Source organism: Nicotiana tabacum, chromosome 18 (genome assembly GCF_000715075.1).
Source record: "Nicotiana tabacum cultivar K326 chromosome 18, ASM71507v2, whole genome shotgun sequence".
Lineage (NCBI taxonomy): Eukaryota > Viridiplantae > Streptophyta > Magnoliopsida > Solanales > Solanaceae > Nicotiana > Nicotiana tabacum.
Genome location: NC_134097.1, coordinates 58620155 through 58636922, shown reverse-complemented (window position 1 = coordinate 58636922; position 16768 = coordinate 58620155). Strand labels below are relative to the sequence as shown.

At 43.0% G+C, this 16768-nt stretch overlaps 1 protein-coding gene across 1 annotated transcript in view; it reads left to right on the top strand.

The window, feature by feature from the left end:
• The window catches only part of LOC107777943 (protein fluG-like), a 170439-nt gene extending 155183 nt beyond the window's left edge, over nt 1-15256 (top strand). Inside the window, exons 8-9 of the mRNA XM_075236149.1 lie at nt 14744-15034; nt 15164-15256. Of these exons, the coding sequence (XP_075092250.1) occupies nt 14744-15034; nt 15164-15256 (384 nt within the window). The remainder of the gene's footprint in view (nt 1-14743; nt 15035-15163) is intronic.
• The last annotated feature ends 1512 nt before the right edge of the window (nt 15257-16768 follow it).

The following is a 16768-nucleotide window of genomic DNA, read 5'->3' as shown; positions in this document are numbered from 1 at the left end:
GATCGAACGATGATGGGTCAGTGTTTCGACAAGGTCGAAATAACACCCTTTATGGCCAAGGGCCTTCGCCCAAAAGTTGATCGAACTATGATGGTTCGGTACTTCGACAAGTTCAAAATAACACTCTTTAAGGCCAAGGGCCTTCGCCAAAAAGAAGAGTTCGACCTTGATCGAACGATGACGGGTTAATATTTTGACAAGTTTGAAATAACACCCTTTAAGGCCAAGGGTCTTCGCCAAAAATAAGAGTTTGACCTCGATCGAATGACGACGGGTCAGTTTTTTGACAAGTTCGAAATAACACCTTTTAAGGCTAAGGGCCTTTACCAAAAAGAAGAGTTCGACCTCGATCGAATGACGACGGGTCAGCATTTCGACAAGTTCGAAATAACACCCATTAAGGCCAAGGGCCTTCGCCAAAAATAAGAGTTCGACCATGATCGATCGACGAAGGGTTAATATTTGACAAGTTCGAAATAACACCCTTTAAGGCCATGGGTCTTCGCCAAAAAGAAGAGTTCGACCTTGATTGAATGACTACGGGTTAATATTTTGACAAGTTCGAAATAACATCCTTTAAGGCCAAGGGCCTTCGCCAAAAAGAAGAGTTCAACCTTAATCGAACTACGATGGGTCAGTACTTCGACAAGTTCAAAATAACACCCTTTAAGGCTAAGGGCCTTCGCCAAAAAGAAGAGTTCGACCTTGATCGAACGACGACGGGTTAATATTTCGACAAGTTTCAAATAACACCCTTTAAGGCCAAGGGCCTTCGCCAAGATGAAGAGTTTGACCTCGATAATATTTATAAAAGTTCGAAATAACACCCTTTAAGGCCAAGGGCCTTCAATAAAAAGAAGAGTTCGACCTCGATCGAACTACGACAGGTCAGTATTTCGACAAGTTTTAAATAACACCCTTTAAGGCCAAGGGCCTTCACCAAAAAGAAGAGTTCGACCTTGATCCAATGACGACGGGTTACTATTTTGACAAGTTCAAAACAACACCCTTTATGGCAAAGAGCCTTTGCCAAAAAGAAGAGTTCGAGGTTGATCGAACGATGACGGGTTAATATTCTGACAAGCTCGAAATAATACTCTTTAAGGCCTAGGGACTTCGCCAAAAAGAAGAGTTCGACCTTGATCGAACGATGACAGGTTAATATTTCGACAAGTTCAAAATAACACCCTTTAATGCCAAGGGACATCGCCAAAAAGAAGAGTTCGACCTCAATCGAACGACGATGGGTCAGTGTTACTACAAGTTTGAAATAACATCCTTTAAGGCCAAAGGGCTTCGTCAAAAAGAAGAGTACGACCTTGATCGAACGATGACGGGTTAATATTCTGACAAGCTCGAAATAACACTCTTTAAGGCCTAGGGCCTTCGCCAAAAGAAGAGTTCGACCTTGATCGAACGATGACATGTTAATATTTCGACAAGTTCGAAATAACACCCTTTAAGGCCAAGGGACTTCGCCAAAAGAAGAGTTCGACCTCAATCGAACGACGATGGGTCAGTGTTACTACAAGTTCGAAATAACATCCTTTAATGACAAAGGCCTTCGTCAAAAAGAAGAGTACGACCTTGATCTAACGATGACGGGTTAATATTCTGACAAGCTTGAAATAACACTATTTAAGGCCAAGGGCCTTTGCCAAAAAGAAGAGTTTGACCTTGATCAAACAACGACGGGTTAATATTTCAACAAGTTCGAAATAACACCCTTTAAGGCTAAGGGCCTTCGCCAAAAAGAAGAGTTCGACCTTGATCGAACGACGACGGGTTAATATTTCGACAAGTTTGAAATAACACCCTTTAAGGCCAAGGGCCTTCGCCAAGATGAAGAGTTTGACCTCGATAATATTTATAAAAGTTCGAAATAACACCCTTTAAGGCCAAGGGCCTTCGCTAAAAAGAAGAGTTCGACCTCGATCGAATGACGACAGGTCAGTATTTCGACAAGTTTTAAATAACACCCTTTAAGGTCAAGGGCCTTCACCAAAAAGAAGAGTTCGACCTTGATCCAATGACGACGGGTTACTATTTTGACAAGTTCAAAACAACACCCTTTATGGCCAAGAGCCTTTGCCAAAAAGAAGAGTTCGAGGTTGATCGAACGATGACAGGTTAATATTCTGACAAGCTCGAAATAATACTCTTTAAGGCCTAGGGCCTTCGCCAAAAAGAAGAGTTCGACCTTGATCGAACGATGACAGGTTAATATTTCGACAAGTTCGAAATAACACCCTTTAATGCCAAGGGACATCGCCAAAAAGAAGAGTTCGACCTCAATCGAACGACGATGGGTCAGTGTTACTACAAGTTTGAAATAACATCCTTTAAGGCCAAAGGGCTTCGTCAAAAAGAAGAGTACGACCTTGATCGAACGATGACGGGTTAATATTCTGACAAGCTCAAAATAACACTCTTTAAGGCCTAGGGCGTTCGCCAAAAAGAAGAGTTCGACCTTGATCGAACGATGACATGTTAATATTTCGACAAGTTCGAAATAACACCCTTTAAGGCCAAGGGACTTCGCCAAAAAGAAGAGTTTGACCTCAATCGAACGACGATGGGTCAGTGTTACTACAAGTTCGAAATAACATCTTTTAATGCCAAAGGCCTTCGTCAAAAAGAAGAGTACGACCTTGATCTAACGATGACGGGTTAATATTCTGACAAGCTTGAAATAACACTATTTAAGGCCAAGGGCCTTTGCCAAAAAGAAGAGTTTGACCTTGATCAAACAACGACGGGTTAATATTTCAACAAGTTCGAAATAACACCCATTAAGGCTAAGGGCCCTCGCCAAAAAGAAGAGTTCGACCTTGATCGAACGACGACAGGTTAATATTTCGACAAGTTCGAAATAACACACATTAAGGCCAAGGGCCTTCGCCAAGATGAAGAGTTTGACCCTGATCGAACGATGACGGGTTAATATTTCGACAAGTTCGAAATAACACCCTTTAAGGCCAAGGGCCTTCGCGAAAAAGAAGAGTTTGGCCTCTATAATATTTCGACAAGTTCGAAATGACACCCTTTAAGGCCAAAGGCCTTCGCCAAAAAGAAGAGTTCGTCCTCGATCGAATGACGACGGGTTAATATTCTGACAAGCTCGAAATAACACTCTTTAAGGCCAAGGGCCTTCGCCAAAAAAAAGAGTTCGACCTTGATCGAACGACGACGGGTTAATATTTTGACAAGTTCGAAATAACACCCTTTAAGGCCAAGGGCCTTCGCCAAAAAGATGAGTTCGACCTTGATCAAATGACGACGAGTTAATATTTTGACAAGTTCGAAATATCACCCTTTATGGCCAAAAGCCTTCGCCAAAAAGAAGAGTTCGACCTCGATCGAACGACAATGGGTCAGTGTTTCGACAAGGTCGAAATAACACCCTTTAAGGCCAAGGGCCTTGTGATGACCCGGCCAGTCGTCTCATGAGTTACCGCTCTATTTCCCCCATTTCAGCTTCATTACACTTCGTTATCCGTGTTTTATAGGATCGAGATGATTAGTTCGAATTTGGAGAGGATTTGGTAAGAAATGAGACACTTAGTCTCTTTTAAGAAGGCTTAAGTTGGAAAAGTCAACCGGATGTTGACTTATGTGTTAGAGGGTTCGGATGTGAGTTCTGATGGTTCGGTTAGCTTCGGGAGGTGATTTGTGACTTAGGGGAGTGATCGGAAGTGGTTTTGGAGGTACGGTGTAGAATTAGGCTTGAATTGGCGAAGTTAGTATTTTGGCGAATTCCGGTTGATAGGTGAGATTTAGATCCGAGGGTCGGAGTGGAATTCCGATAGTTTATGTAGCTTCGTTATGTCATTTTGGGCTTGTCTGCAAAGTTTGAGGTCATTCAGACGTGGCTTGGTTGGGTTTTGGATCAAAAATGGAATTTGGAAGTTCTTGAGATTCATAGGCTTGAATTCGAGGTGATTTGATGATTTTGGTGTTAGTCAAGGTGTTTTGATGAGTGGAACGAGGTTGAATAATGTTTAGGATGCGTTGGTGCTTTTGGTTGAGGTCTCGGGGGCCTCGGGTGTGTTTCGGGTGAGTTTTGAGCGAGTACGGACACCTCGGAACTTAGAAAAATGGAGGGAGCAGCAGTTTTTGCGCAGAACGTGCTCCTTTTCGCGCTGGCCTAGTGCTGGCCGCGTCAAACTGGCCACGACCGCGGTCATGAAGATAGCAGGTTGCTGGTCCTACTTCAGAAACTCATATCTTTTGATCCACAAGGAATTTTGAGGTGATTCAAAAATGAAAGTTGTAGCCCTTTGTGTATAGTTTCCAGAAAGGTAAAGATATTGTAATTTGGACATCTGTAGAGAAAGGTATGGCCAAAATACTAAAGCTTGTCCCTGCAAAGCAAGACTTGCGCGGCCGCGGTCGTTTTTGCGCGGACCCCGCTGGTTTTGCGCGGATCGCGGTCATTTTTGTTCGATCAGCGGTGTCAGAATCCGAGGGGTACTCTATAAATACGAGGTTTTGGGTTTTATTTGATATTTTGACCTAGAGAGCTCGGATTTTGGCGATTTTTCGAACGTTTTTCAAGAAATTGGTCGGGGTAAGTGATTCTAACTCAGATTTTGCTAGAGTACATGAATCTATCACTGAATTCATCATTTAATTCGTGATTTGAGATGGAATTTGGGAAGAAAATTGTGAAACCTTTCAAAAATATAAAATGATGATTTGAAGGACCAAATGGTATCAGAATTGGATAATTTTGGTATGGTTAGACTCGTGAGGGTATGAGGATTCTGAAAATGTAAATTTTACCCGATTCCGAGACGTGGGCCCGGGGCTCGGGTTTTGCTAATTTCGAAATTTTTGATATTTTTCGAATATTTTCGCTTGGGCTTTGTTCCCTTAGCATATTATGACGTATTCGTTCTGATTTTGGATAGATTCGACGTGCGTGGAGTCCAATTCAAGGGGCACAGGCGTCGTGAGCTAGAGAATTAGCCAGTTCAAGGTGAGTAATGGTTGTAAATGATGTTCTGAGGGTTTGAAACCCCGAATTTCACGTTGTAGTGCTATATTGAGGCAAGATACGCGCTGGGTGATGAGCGCGGGGTTTTCACTACTTGGGATTTTGACTTGGTCCATCCTGATTGATGATTTTACCGAATATTTGACTAAAATTCATTTGTTACCATCATGATTTGGGCTGATTGCCATAATTGAGCTTCGTGCCAACTATTTGGACCCTTCGGGGATTTTTATCACTATTTCTTTACTGCTTGACTTATTATTTGAAATCAGTCTTGTTGATATCTACTATTTTACAAACTCAGTCACTTTTACACAGATTTGAAACTTAAATGATATTTCTACATCATGTTTTGGGCTGATAACTAATGTTTTACTAATGCCCAAGGGGCTTATGATGATTTCTGGACTGAGTGAGGCCGAGGGCCATATGTGAGGATATGCTGAGTGATATGAGGCCGAGGGCCTGAGATACTATTTATGCCATGCGGTGGCTTGAGTGATGTAAGGATATGTTGAGTGATGAAGCCACGAGGTGGCTTGATATAGCGTTTGGGCCGTAAGGGGCCCCTCCGGAGTCTGCACACCCACAGTGAGCGCGGGTACCCATGTGATTTGAAACAGTGGTAACAATGACACTGTTTGATGAAAGGTTGGTCAGGTAACAATGGGTGACCATTATGCTGAGTGATTGTGAGGTAGCCCGCGGGGCTGATACTGTATTGAGAGTGAGCCCGAGGGGCTGATACTATGCTGAGCGATTGATATTGTGCCCGAGGGGCGGATTTCTACTTGTTAATTACCTGTTAAATTACCTGTTTTACTTGTTTTAAAAAGGAATATCATTTGATTTTTTCACTGATTTACTGTTTTAAGTGATTTTACTGCTTGATATGGAATTGCTTTGTGCCTTTACGTGTTTTCATACTTTCAGCCATTATTTGTAATTATTACTCACTGAGTCAGAGTACTCACATTACTCCCTGCACCATGTGTGCAGATTCAGGTATAGCAGAGTCCGCACCTGAGCGTTGATTCCTTCAGGCTAGGGAGTGATTTGGAGTTACGAGGTAGCTGTTGACGTCCGCAGCCCCTTGACTCTCTTATCCTCTATCATTTATGTTTTCTTCAAACTGTTGTATCAGATTCCGTACTTTGTAGACCTATAGTAGATTCTGTAGTAGCTCATGACTTGTGAAACCCCGGTTTAGGCTGTGTCGGGATGATTCCGGCTGTTATCATCATTAAATTCCGCAATTTATGAGCATTATATTATATGTTATTATTGTTTATGATGATTAACTGTTTTAAAGAGGTGTTCCGTTTTGGTCTAGCTGGCTTTGTCTTCACGAGAGGCGCCATCATGACCGGGTTCGGGGATCGGGTCGTGACAAGTTGGTATCAGAGCCTAGGTTACTTAGGTCTCACGAGTCATGAGCAGGTTTAGTAGAGTCTCGCAGATCGGTACAGAGACATCTGTATTTATCCTCGAGAGGCTGCAGAACCATTAGGAAAAATTTCATATTCTTAAAACTCTTGTCGTGCGAACTTGTTGGTCCGAGTACTAAATTTCTGATATTCCATTCTCTCACAGATTGTGAGGACGTGAGCTACCAGACAAGGTGGACGACCACCAGTGCCACCTACTGAGGCCACTAGAGGCCGTGGACGCGGTCGTGGACGTGGCAGGGGCAGAGCAGCGAGGGCAGCACCTGTTGATGCATCGGCTGCCCCGGCTCTGGATCAGGCTCCCTCTAAGGATGCTCCAGCAGCACCAGTTCAGGCACCAGCTATGCCTATTGTGGTTCCGGGTCTTCAGGAGGCCTTGCCATAGATCTTATCAGTTTGCACTGGCCTGGCTCAAGCAGTTTCAGCCACTACAGCAGTAGCTACTTCACAAGTCGGGGGAGGCAATCAGACCCCCGCTGCTCGCACACCTGAGCAGGTAGTGCAGGGACTACAGACACCGGGGGCACCTCCAGCTCAGCCGGTTGCACCAGCTCAGGAGTTTATTATGACAGTTATGCCGGATGATAAGCAGCATCATCTTGAGAGGTTTGGTAGACTCTAGCCTCCGTCATTCAGTGGTGCCGAGGGCGAGGATGCCCAGGGTTTTCTGGATAAGTGTCAGCGGATGCTCCGTATAGCACGGATTCTTGAGACTAGTGGTGTGGAATTTACCACCTTTCAGTTTACTAGGGCTGACTTCACATGGTGGGAGGCATATGAGAGGCGTAGGCCTGTTGGAGCAGCGCCCCTTACTTGGCAGAAGTTCTCTACTCTCTTCTTAGAGAAGTATGTGCCGCAGTCCCGCAGAGAGGAGCTGCGTAGACAGTTTGAGTGGTTGCGACAGGGGGATATGACTGTGTCACAGTATGAGTCGAGGTTTTCTGAGTTGGCTTGTCATGCCATTTGGATGGTTCCGACAGATCGTGAGAGGATCAGGAGATTTGTTGATGGCCTTAACTATCACCTCCGTATTCTTATGACCCGAGAGAGGGTGTTGGGTGCTACGTTCGAGGAGGTGGTTGATATCGCTCGCGAGATTGAGACGGTTCGCCGTCAGGATCAAGAGGAGAGGGAGGCCAAGAAGCCTCGAGGATTTGGCAGTTATAGTGGTGCTTCTTCGAGGGGCCAGTTTCAGCATGGTAGAGGTCGTTCTTTCAGGCATTCTCAGCCAGTCCGCCCAGAGTATCGCGGGGCATCTTCGGGTCATGGTCATCATGGATCTCAACGGGGCCAGTCATCACTCAGTGCCCTTCCAGCCCAGAGTTCATCTCGTGCCCCGTAAGCTCAGGGTTCTTCTATGCTGAGTGCATCAGCTGGTCACTCCGGTGTGAGGGGTTCCCTTCAGTCCCCTTCTCCAGCACCTGGGAGTTGTTATGAGTGAGGAGAGTTTAGACATGTGTGGAGGCAGTGTCCCCGTTCCATAGCTAGTTCATATCAACAGAGGGGTCAGCCCTCGACTATTACTCCACTTACCTCACCACCCGCCTAGCCAGCTAGGGGTGGAGGTCATGCAGCTAGGGGTCATCCTAGAGGGGGAGGTCGATCAGGGGGCGGTCAGGCCCGTTTCTATGCACTTCCTGGTGGGCTAGATGCTATTGCTTCAGATGCTGTCATTACAGGTATTGTTTCAGTCTGCCACAGAGGTACCTCTGTATTATTTGATCCCAGTTCCACCTTTTCTTATGTGTCATCATACTTTGCTCGTTATTTGGGTATGCCCCGTTATTTTCTTGCTTTACCTATTTATGTATCTACCCAGTGGGCGATACTATTGTGGTAAACCATGTGTACCGGTCATGTGTGGTGACTATTGGGGGTCTGGAGACCCGAGTGGATCTATTGCTATTGAGCATGGTGGATTTTGATGTCATTTTGGGCATGGATTGGCTATTTCGGTGTCATGCTATTCTAGACTGTCATGCTAAGACAGTCACTTTGACTATGCCGGGTGTACCGCGGATCGAGTGGCGTGGTGTGACTGATTATATCCCTAGTAGAGTGATCTCATTCTTGAAGGTCCAGCGTATGGTTGGGAAGGGTTTCCTTTCATATCTAGCATTTGTGAGAGATGTTGGAGCTGAGACTCCTAGTATTGATTCTGTCCCAATTGTGAGGGATTTTCCCGATGTTTTTCCTGCAGACCTACTAGGGATGCCACCGGACAGGGATATTGATTTTGGTATTGACCTAGTGCCGGGCACTCAGAACATTTATATTTCTCCATATCGTATGGCACCAATAGAGTTGAAGGAATTGATACAACAGCTTCAGGAACTCCTAGATAAGGGGTTCATTCGGCCTAGTGTGTCCCCTTAGGGTGCACCAATTTTGTTTGTGAAGAAGAAGGATGGCACGATGAGAATGTGCATTGATTATAGGCAATTGAACAAAGTAACAATTAAGAACAAGTATCCTTTACCTCGCATTGATGATTTATTTGATCAGCTTCAGGGAGTGAGGGTGTTCTCCAAGATTGATCTCCGTTCAGGTTATCACCAGTTGAAGATCAAGGATTCAGATATTCTTAAGACTGCTTTCAGGACTAGATATGGTCATTATGAGTTTCTTGTTATGTCCTTCGGTCTAACTAATGCCCCAGTAGCATTCATGCATTTGATGAACAGTGTATTTCGGCCTTATCTGGATTCGTTCGTTATTGTATTCATTGATGATATCCTGGTGTACTCACGTAGTCAGGAAGAGCACGCGGAGTATTTGAGAGTTGTGTTACAGAGACTGAGGGAGGAGAAGCTTTATGCAAAATTCTCCAAGTGTGAGTTTTGGCTCAGTTCTGTGGCTGTCTTGGGGCACGTGGTGTCCAGCAAGGGTATACAGGTTGATCCGAAGAAGATAGAGGCGGTCCAGAGTTGGCCCAGACCATTCTCAACCACAGAGATTTGTAGCTTTCTTGGGTTAGCAGGCTATTATCGTTGGTTTGTTCAGGGATTTTCCTCCATTGCATCGCCCTTGACCAAGTTGACTCAGAAGGGTGCTCCATTCGTATGGTCGGACGAGTGTGAGGAGAGCTTTCAGAAGCTCAAGACAGCCTTGACCACAGCTCCAGTGTTGGTTTTACCATCAGCTTCAAGTTTATATACTGTGTATTGTGATGCTTCAAGAGTTGGGATTGGTTGTGTGTTGATGTAGGAGGGTAGAGTTATTGCTTATGCTTCTCGGCAGTTGAAGCCCCATGAGAAGAACTACCCCATTCATGATTTGGAGTTGGCTGCCATAGTTCACGCATTGAAGATTTTGAGGCATTACTTGTATGGCGTATCTTGTGAGGTGTTCACTGATCATCACAGTCTTCAGCATTTGTTCAAGCAAAAGGATCTTAATTTGAGGCAGCGGAGATGGTTGGAGTTGCTTAAGGATTATGATATCACTATATTGTACCATCCGGGAAAGGCCAATGTGGTGGCCAATGCTTTGAGCCGAAAGGCAGTGAGTATGGGGAGTTTGGCATATATTCCAGTTGGGGAGAGACCTCTTCCGGTTGATGTTCAGGCCCTAGCCAATCGGTTCGTGAGGTTGGATATTTTGGAGCCTAGTCGGGTGTTGGCTTGTGTGATTTCTCGGTCTTATTCATATGATCGCATCAGAGAGTGCCAGTATGATGATCCGCATTTGCTTGTCCTTAGGGACAGAGTTCAGCATGATGATGCCAGAGATGTGACCGTCGGTGATGATGGTGTGTTGAGGATGCAGGGCCGGATCTGTGTGACCAATGTGGATAGGCTTAGAGAGCTGATTCTGGAGGAGGCCCATAGCTCGCGGTATTCCATTCATCCGGGTGCCGCGAAGATGTATCAGGATTTAAGGCAACACTATTGGTGGAGAAGAATGAAGAAAGATATTATGGGATGTGTAGCTTGGTGTCTCAACTGTCAGCAGATGAAGTATGAGCATCAGAGACCGGGTGGCTTATTTCAGCAGATGGTTATTCCCGAGTGGAAGTGGGAGAGAATCACAATGGACTTTGTGGTTGGACTTCCTCGGACTTTGAAGAAGTTCAATGCTATTTGGGTGATTGTGGATCGGCTGACCAAGTCTGCGCACTTCATTCATGTGTGTACTACCTATTCTTCAGAGCGGTTGGCAGGGATTTATATCCGAGAGATTATTCGGTTGCATGGCGTTCCTGTTTCCATCATCTCAGATAGAGGTACTCAGTTTACTTCGCAGTTCTGGAGATCCGTGTAGAGAGAGTTGGGTACTCAGATAGAGTTGAGCACAGCGTTTCATCCTCAAACGGACGGACAGTCCGAGCGTACTATTCAAATATTGGAGGACATGTTCCGTGCTTATGTTATTGACTTTGGAGGTTCATGGGATAAGTTTCTACCACTTGCAGAATTTGCTTACAACAACAGCTACCAGTCGAGTATTCAGATGGCTCCATATGAGGCTTTGTACGGGAGACAGTGTAGATCTCCAGTTGGTTAGTTCGAGCCCGTCGAGGCTAGACTATTGGGGACAGATTTGGTTCAGAATGCCTTAGAGAAGGTTAAGGTGATTCAGGAGAGGCTTCGTACAGCGCAATCACGTCAGAAGAGTTATGCGGACCGGAAGGTTCGAGATGTGTCCTACATGGTCGGTGAGAAGGTCCTGCTGAAGGTTTCGCCCTTGAAGGGTGTTATGAGATTTGGGAAGAAAGGCAAGTTGAGTCCTCGGTTCATTGGTCCTTTTGAGGTGCTTCGGAGGATTGGGGAGGTGGCTTATGAGCTTGCTTTACCACCCAGCCTATCGAGTGTGCATCCGGTATTTCATGTTTCTATGCTCCGGAAGTATATTGGGGATCCGTCTCATGTTTTGGACTTCAGCACGGTTTAGTTGGATGACGACTTGACCTTTGATGTGGAGCCAGTAGCTATTTTAGGTCGCTAGGTTCGGAAGTTGAGGTCAAAGGATATAGCTTCAGTGAAGATGCAGTGGAGAGGTCGACCCATGGAGGAGGCCACCTGGGAGACCGAGCGGGAGATACAGAGCAGATATCCTCATCTGTTTGAGGCTTCAGGTATGTTTCTTGACTCGTTCGAGGACGAAGGTTTGTTTAAGTTGGGGAGGATATGACGACCCGGCCAGTTGTCTCATGAGTTTTCGCTCCATTTCCCTTATTTCAGCTTCTTTATCCGTGTTTTATGGGATCGAGATGATTAGTTCGAGTTTGGAGAGGATTTGGTAAGAAATGAGACACTTAGTCTCTTTTAAGAAGGCTTAAGTTGGAAAAGTCAACCGGATGTTGACTTATGTGTTAGTGGGGTCGGATGTGAGTTCCGATGGTTCGGTTAGCTTCAGGAGGTAATTTTTGACTTAGGAGAGTGATCGGAAGTGGTTTTGGAGGTACGGTGTAGAATTAGGCTTGAATTGGCGAAGTTAGTATTTTGGCGAATTCCGGTTGATAGGTGAGATTTTGATCCAAGGGTCGGAATGGAATTCCGAGAGTTTCTGTAGCTTCGTTATGTCATTTTGGACTTGTCTGCAAAATTTGAGGTCATTCGGACGTGGTTTGGTTGGGTTTTTGATCAAAAATGGAATTTGGAAGTTCTTGAGATTCATAGGCTTGAATTCGAGAGGTGATTTGATGATTTTGGTGTTAGTCGAGGTGTTGTGATGATTGGAACGAGGTTGAATAATGTTTAGGATGCGTTGGTGCTTTTGGTTGAGGTCCCGGGGGCTAGGGTGTGTTTCGGGAGAGTTTTGAGTGAGTACGGACACCCCGAAACTTAGAAAAATGGAGGGAGCAGCAGTTTTGGCACAGACCACGCTCCTTTTCGCGGTGGGCGCGCTGGCCTAGCGCTGGCCGCGTCAAAGTGGCCGCGGCCGCGGTCGTGAAGACTGCAGGTTGCTGGTCCTGCTTCAGAAGCTCATATCTTTTGATCCACAAGGAATTTTGAGGTGATTCAAAAACGAAAGTTGTATCTCTTCGTGTCTAGTATCTAGAAAAATAAAGATATTGCAATTTGAACATCTGTAGCGAATGTTATGACAAATATACTAAATCCTATCCCTGCAGAGCAAGACCTGCGCAGGCGCGGTCGTTTTTGCGCGAACTGCGCTGGTTTTGCACGGACCGCGGTCATTTTTGTGCGGTCAGCGGTGTCGGAATCTGAGGGGTACTCTATAAATACAAGGTATTGGGTTTTATTTGATATTTTGACCTAAAGAGCTCGAATTTTGGCGATTTTTCGAAGGTTTTTCAAGAAATTGGTCGGGGTAAGTGATTCTAACTCAGATTTTGTTAGAGTACATGAATCCATCACTGAATTCATCATTTAATTCGTGATTTGAGATGAAATTTGGGAAGAAAATTGTGGAACCTTTCAAAAATGTAAAATGATGATTTGAAGGACCAAATGGTATCGGAATTGGATAATTTTGGTATGGTTAGACTCGTGAGGGTATGCGGATTCTAAAAATGTAAATTTTACCCAATTCCGAGATGTGGGCCCGGGGCTCGGGTTTTGCTAATTTCGAAATTTTTGATATTTTTCGAATGTTTTCGCTTGGGCTTTGTTCCCTTAGCATATTGTGACGTATTTGTTCTGATTTTGGATAGATTCGACGCGGGTGGAGGCCAATTCAAGGGGAAAAGGCGTCATGAGCTAGAGAATTATCCAGTTCGAGGTGAGTAATGGTTGTAAATGATGTTCTGAGGGTTTGAAACACCGGATTGCACGTCGTAATGCTATATTGAGGCAAGATACGCGCTGGGTGATGAGCGTGGGGTTTTCACTACTGGGATTTTGACTTGGTCTATCCCGATTGATGATTTTACCGAATATTTGACTGAAATTCATTTGTTTCCATCATGATTTGGGCTGATTGCCGTAATTGGGCTTCGTGCCAACTATTTGGACCCTTCGGGGATTTTTATCACTATTTCCTTACTGCTTGACTTATTATTTGAACTCAGTCTTGTTGATATCTACTATTTTACAAACTCAGTCACTTTTACTCAGATTTGAAACTTAAATGATATTTCTACATCATGTTTTGGGCTGAGAACTAATGTTTTACTAATGCCCAAGGGGCTTATGATGATTTCTGGACTGAGTGAGGCCGAGGGCCATATGTGAGGATATGCTGAGTGATATGAGGCCGAGGGCCTGAGATACTATTTATGCCATGCGGTGGCTTGAGTGATGTAAGGATATGTTGAGTGATGAAGCCACGAGGTGGCTTGATATAGCGCTTAGGCCATAAGGGGCCCCTCCGGAGTCTGCACACCCACAGTGAGCGCGGGTACCCATGTGATTTGAAACAGTGGTAACAATGACATTGTTTGATGAAAGGTTGGTCAGGTAACAATGGCTGACCATTATGCTGAGTGATTGTGAGGTAGCCCGCGGGGCTGATACTGTACTGAGAGTGAGCCCGAGGGGCTGATACTATGCTGAGCGATTGATACTGTGCCCGAGGGGCGGATTTCTACTTGTTAATTACCTGTTAAATTACCTATTTTACTTGTTTTAAAAAGGAATATCATTTGATTTCTTCACTGATTTACTGCTTTAAGTGATTTTACTGCTTGATATGGAATTGCTTTGTGCCTTTACGTGTTTTCATACTTTCAGCCATTATTTGTAATTATTACTCACTGAGTCGGAGTACTCACATTGCTCCCTACACCATGTGTGCAGATTCAGGTATAGCAGAGTCCGCACCTGAGCGTTGATTCCTTCCAGGCTAGGTAGTGATTTGGAGTTACGAGGTAGCTGTTGACGTCCACAACCCCTTGACTCTCTTATCCTCTATCATTTATGTTTTCTTCAAACTGTTGTATCGGATTCTGTACTTTGTAGACCTATAGTATATTTTGTAGTAGCTCATGACTTGTGACACCCCAGTTAGGGCTGTGTCGGGATGGTTTTTGCTGTTATCATCGGTAAATTCCTCAATTTATGAGGATTATATTATATGTTATTACTATTTATGATGATTAACTGTTTAGAAGAGTTGTTCCGTTTTGGTCTGGCTGACCTTGTCTTCACGAGAGGCGCCATCACGACCGGGTTCGGAGATCGGGTCGTGACAGGCCTTCGCCCAAAATAAGAGTTCGACCTTGATCGAACTACGATGGTTCAGTACTTCGACAAGTTCAAAATAACACTCTTTAAGGCTAAGGGCCTTCGCCAAAAAGAAGAGTTCGACCTTGATCGAACGATGACGGGTTATTAACTATAGAAAGAGAAATTGAATTTTATAAAGATAATCTTGAGAGTTATCAACACAGAAAGAGAATAATTCAAAAACTGAAAATAATATTCATATAGCAGAGAAAGAATCTAAAGAAGATGCTACTGCAACTTTAATCTACTGTATAGCCAAACATTTTATTGGTGAACCAAAATTATTTCAGGATAGAAGTCTTGAACTTCTAAATAATCTTAGATGCCCAAAATTAACAGACTTTAGGTGGTATAAAGATATGTTCATAGAAAAGGTAATGGTCAGAGAAGACTGCAATAAACCTTTCTGGAAGGAAAGATTTATTAGTGGATTACCCAGATTATTTGCCGAAAAGGTGAGAACTAAAATTAGAGATAGGTTTAATGGTCAAATTCCATATGACAATCTTACGTATGGAGACTTAATATAATCCGCTGCTAAAACTCTCAATTGTCTTTAAGGTTCGTTGAAATCTTGTTATCAGTTTCATACTGTAGATCTTAATTGCTCTATACTGTTCATTCCAGTATATGTTTATTGTTCATCTTCTTTATATCTTCATGATCCTATTCTCTAGTGTGAGGTTATTGTTCTCAGTGTGAGGGTCTCTGAGAGAGAGTTAGTTGAACCTTATTAAGCTGCCGACAGTTACCGTCGTCGTTATAGGCCAGGAGAGTCGCTGTTAGACAAGAGACAACAGGACATAGTGAACACGTTCAACTCCCAACCCCCAAGATAACTTATAACTGAAAACACTTCTAAGATAACTTAAGAACCAGATCATATTGATAAGAAAGAAGATAAATAGTAGACGATATACTTTTAAGAACAGTAGAAGAACTATTACGATAAATAGTTTTGAATTTGATAACAAAGAGAGTAAACATTGAAACCTTAAAGGCAATATACCTCTCCCTGAAACTTTTAAAATCTTTAAAATCTATTTATAAATGAAACATAAAACTTTTCATTACATAGGATTCTATAACATTCAGAAATGGAGATCCCTTAAACATCTCTGAAACACAAATAGGAAAATAGATTGTGCTGAACACAATATTAGAATCTGCAAAAATATAATCAGATATAATAATATGCGTAATAAAGCTTTATTAACTATAGAAAGAGAAATTGAATTTTATAAAGATAATCTTGAGAGTTATCAACATAGAAAAAGAATAAATCAAAAAAATATAAAAACAATGAATATCTGTATCAACAGGTATTAAAATGAATAATTCTGAGAATAATAAAATTCTTAATAGTGCTAATATTTCGGCAGTAACTAATATTGCCAAAATAGAAAACGATTTACAAAATTGGAGTATTCCTAGAGAATCTTTTAATATGGTATATCATACTGGCAAGTTTGATTTTATTAAAAGCTATAACATCAAGACTTATGAATCAACAATTGCTATTAATAACTATATTGAAACAATTAAGTTATTAGCAGCACATGATATACAACAGTATAAGAAAAATACAATTTTTATCCTATAGGACTTGTTCAAATAGCTGTCAAGCCTTTATACAGACTAGGTTTAGACACTCCCCTCTGTCTATTACTAAGAGATGATAGACTATTAAATTTTGACGATTCATTATTAGGAGTCTTACAAAGTAACTTAGCCCAAGGTCCAGTTTACTTTAATTGTTATCCAAATTATTCGGTTGACATAAATGACCAGAATATTTTAGATACTTTAACTCTTAATATTAAAACAAAAAATATGAATAGTAAAATTAATACAAGAGAGATAGCTGTAATATACAGAGTATATTACAGACTCATGAAAACTACTTTAGCCCCAAAAGCTAAAATTGAAAGTAGTAAAGGAGTTACTATGCTCATGGAAGCAAACCAAGAACATAGCAACACCTTCGTCCCTAGAATGATTCGATGGGATGAAATATTATCAAAAGATGAATGGCGTTTTGAAGCCATTACTCAACCAAAATATGAACGAGAAGGTTCATATATCGAACAAGTTATTCAACATCCTACAGGAGCAGTAGACTTAAAATTTTTAAGATCTAACTCTTTTAGCGAAGCCTCTTCCAGTAGAAGAATGTCCTTCAGCAGACC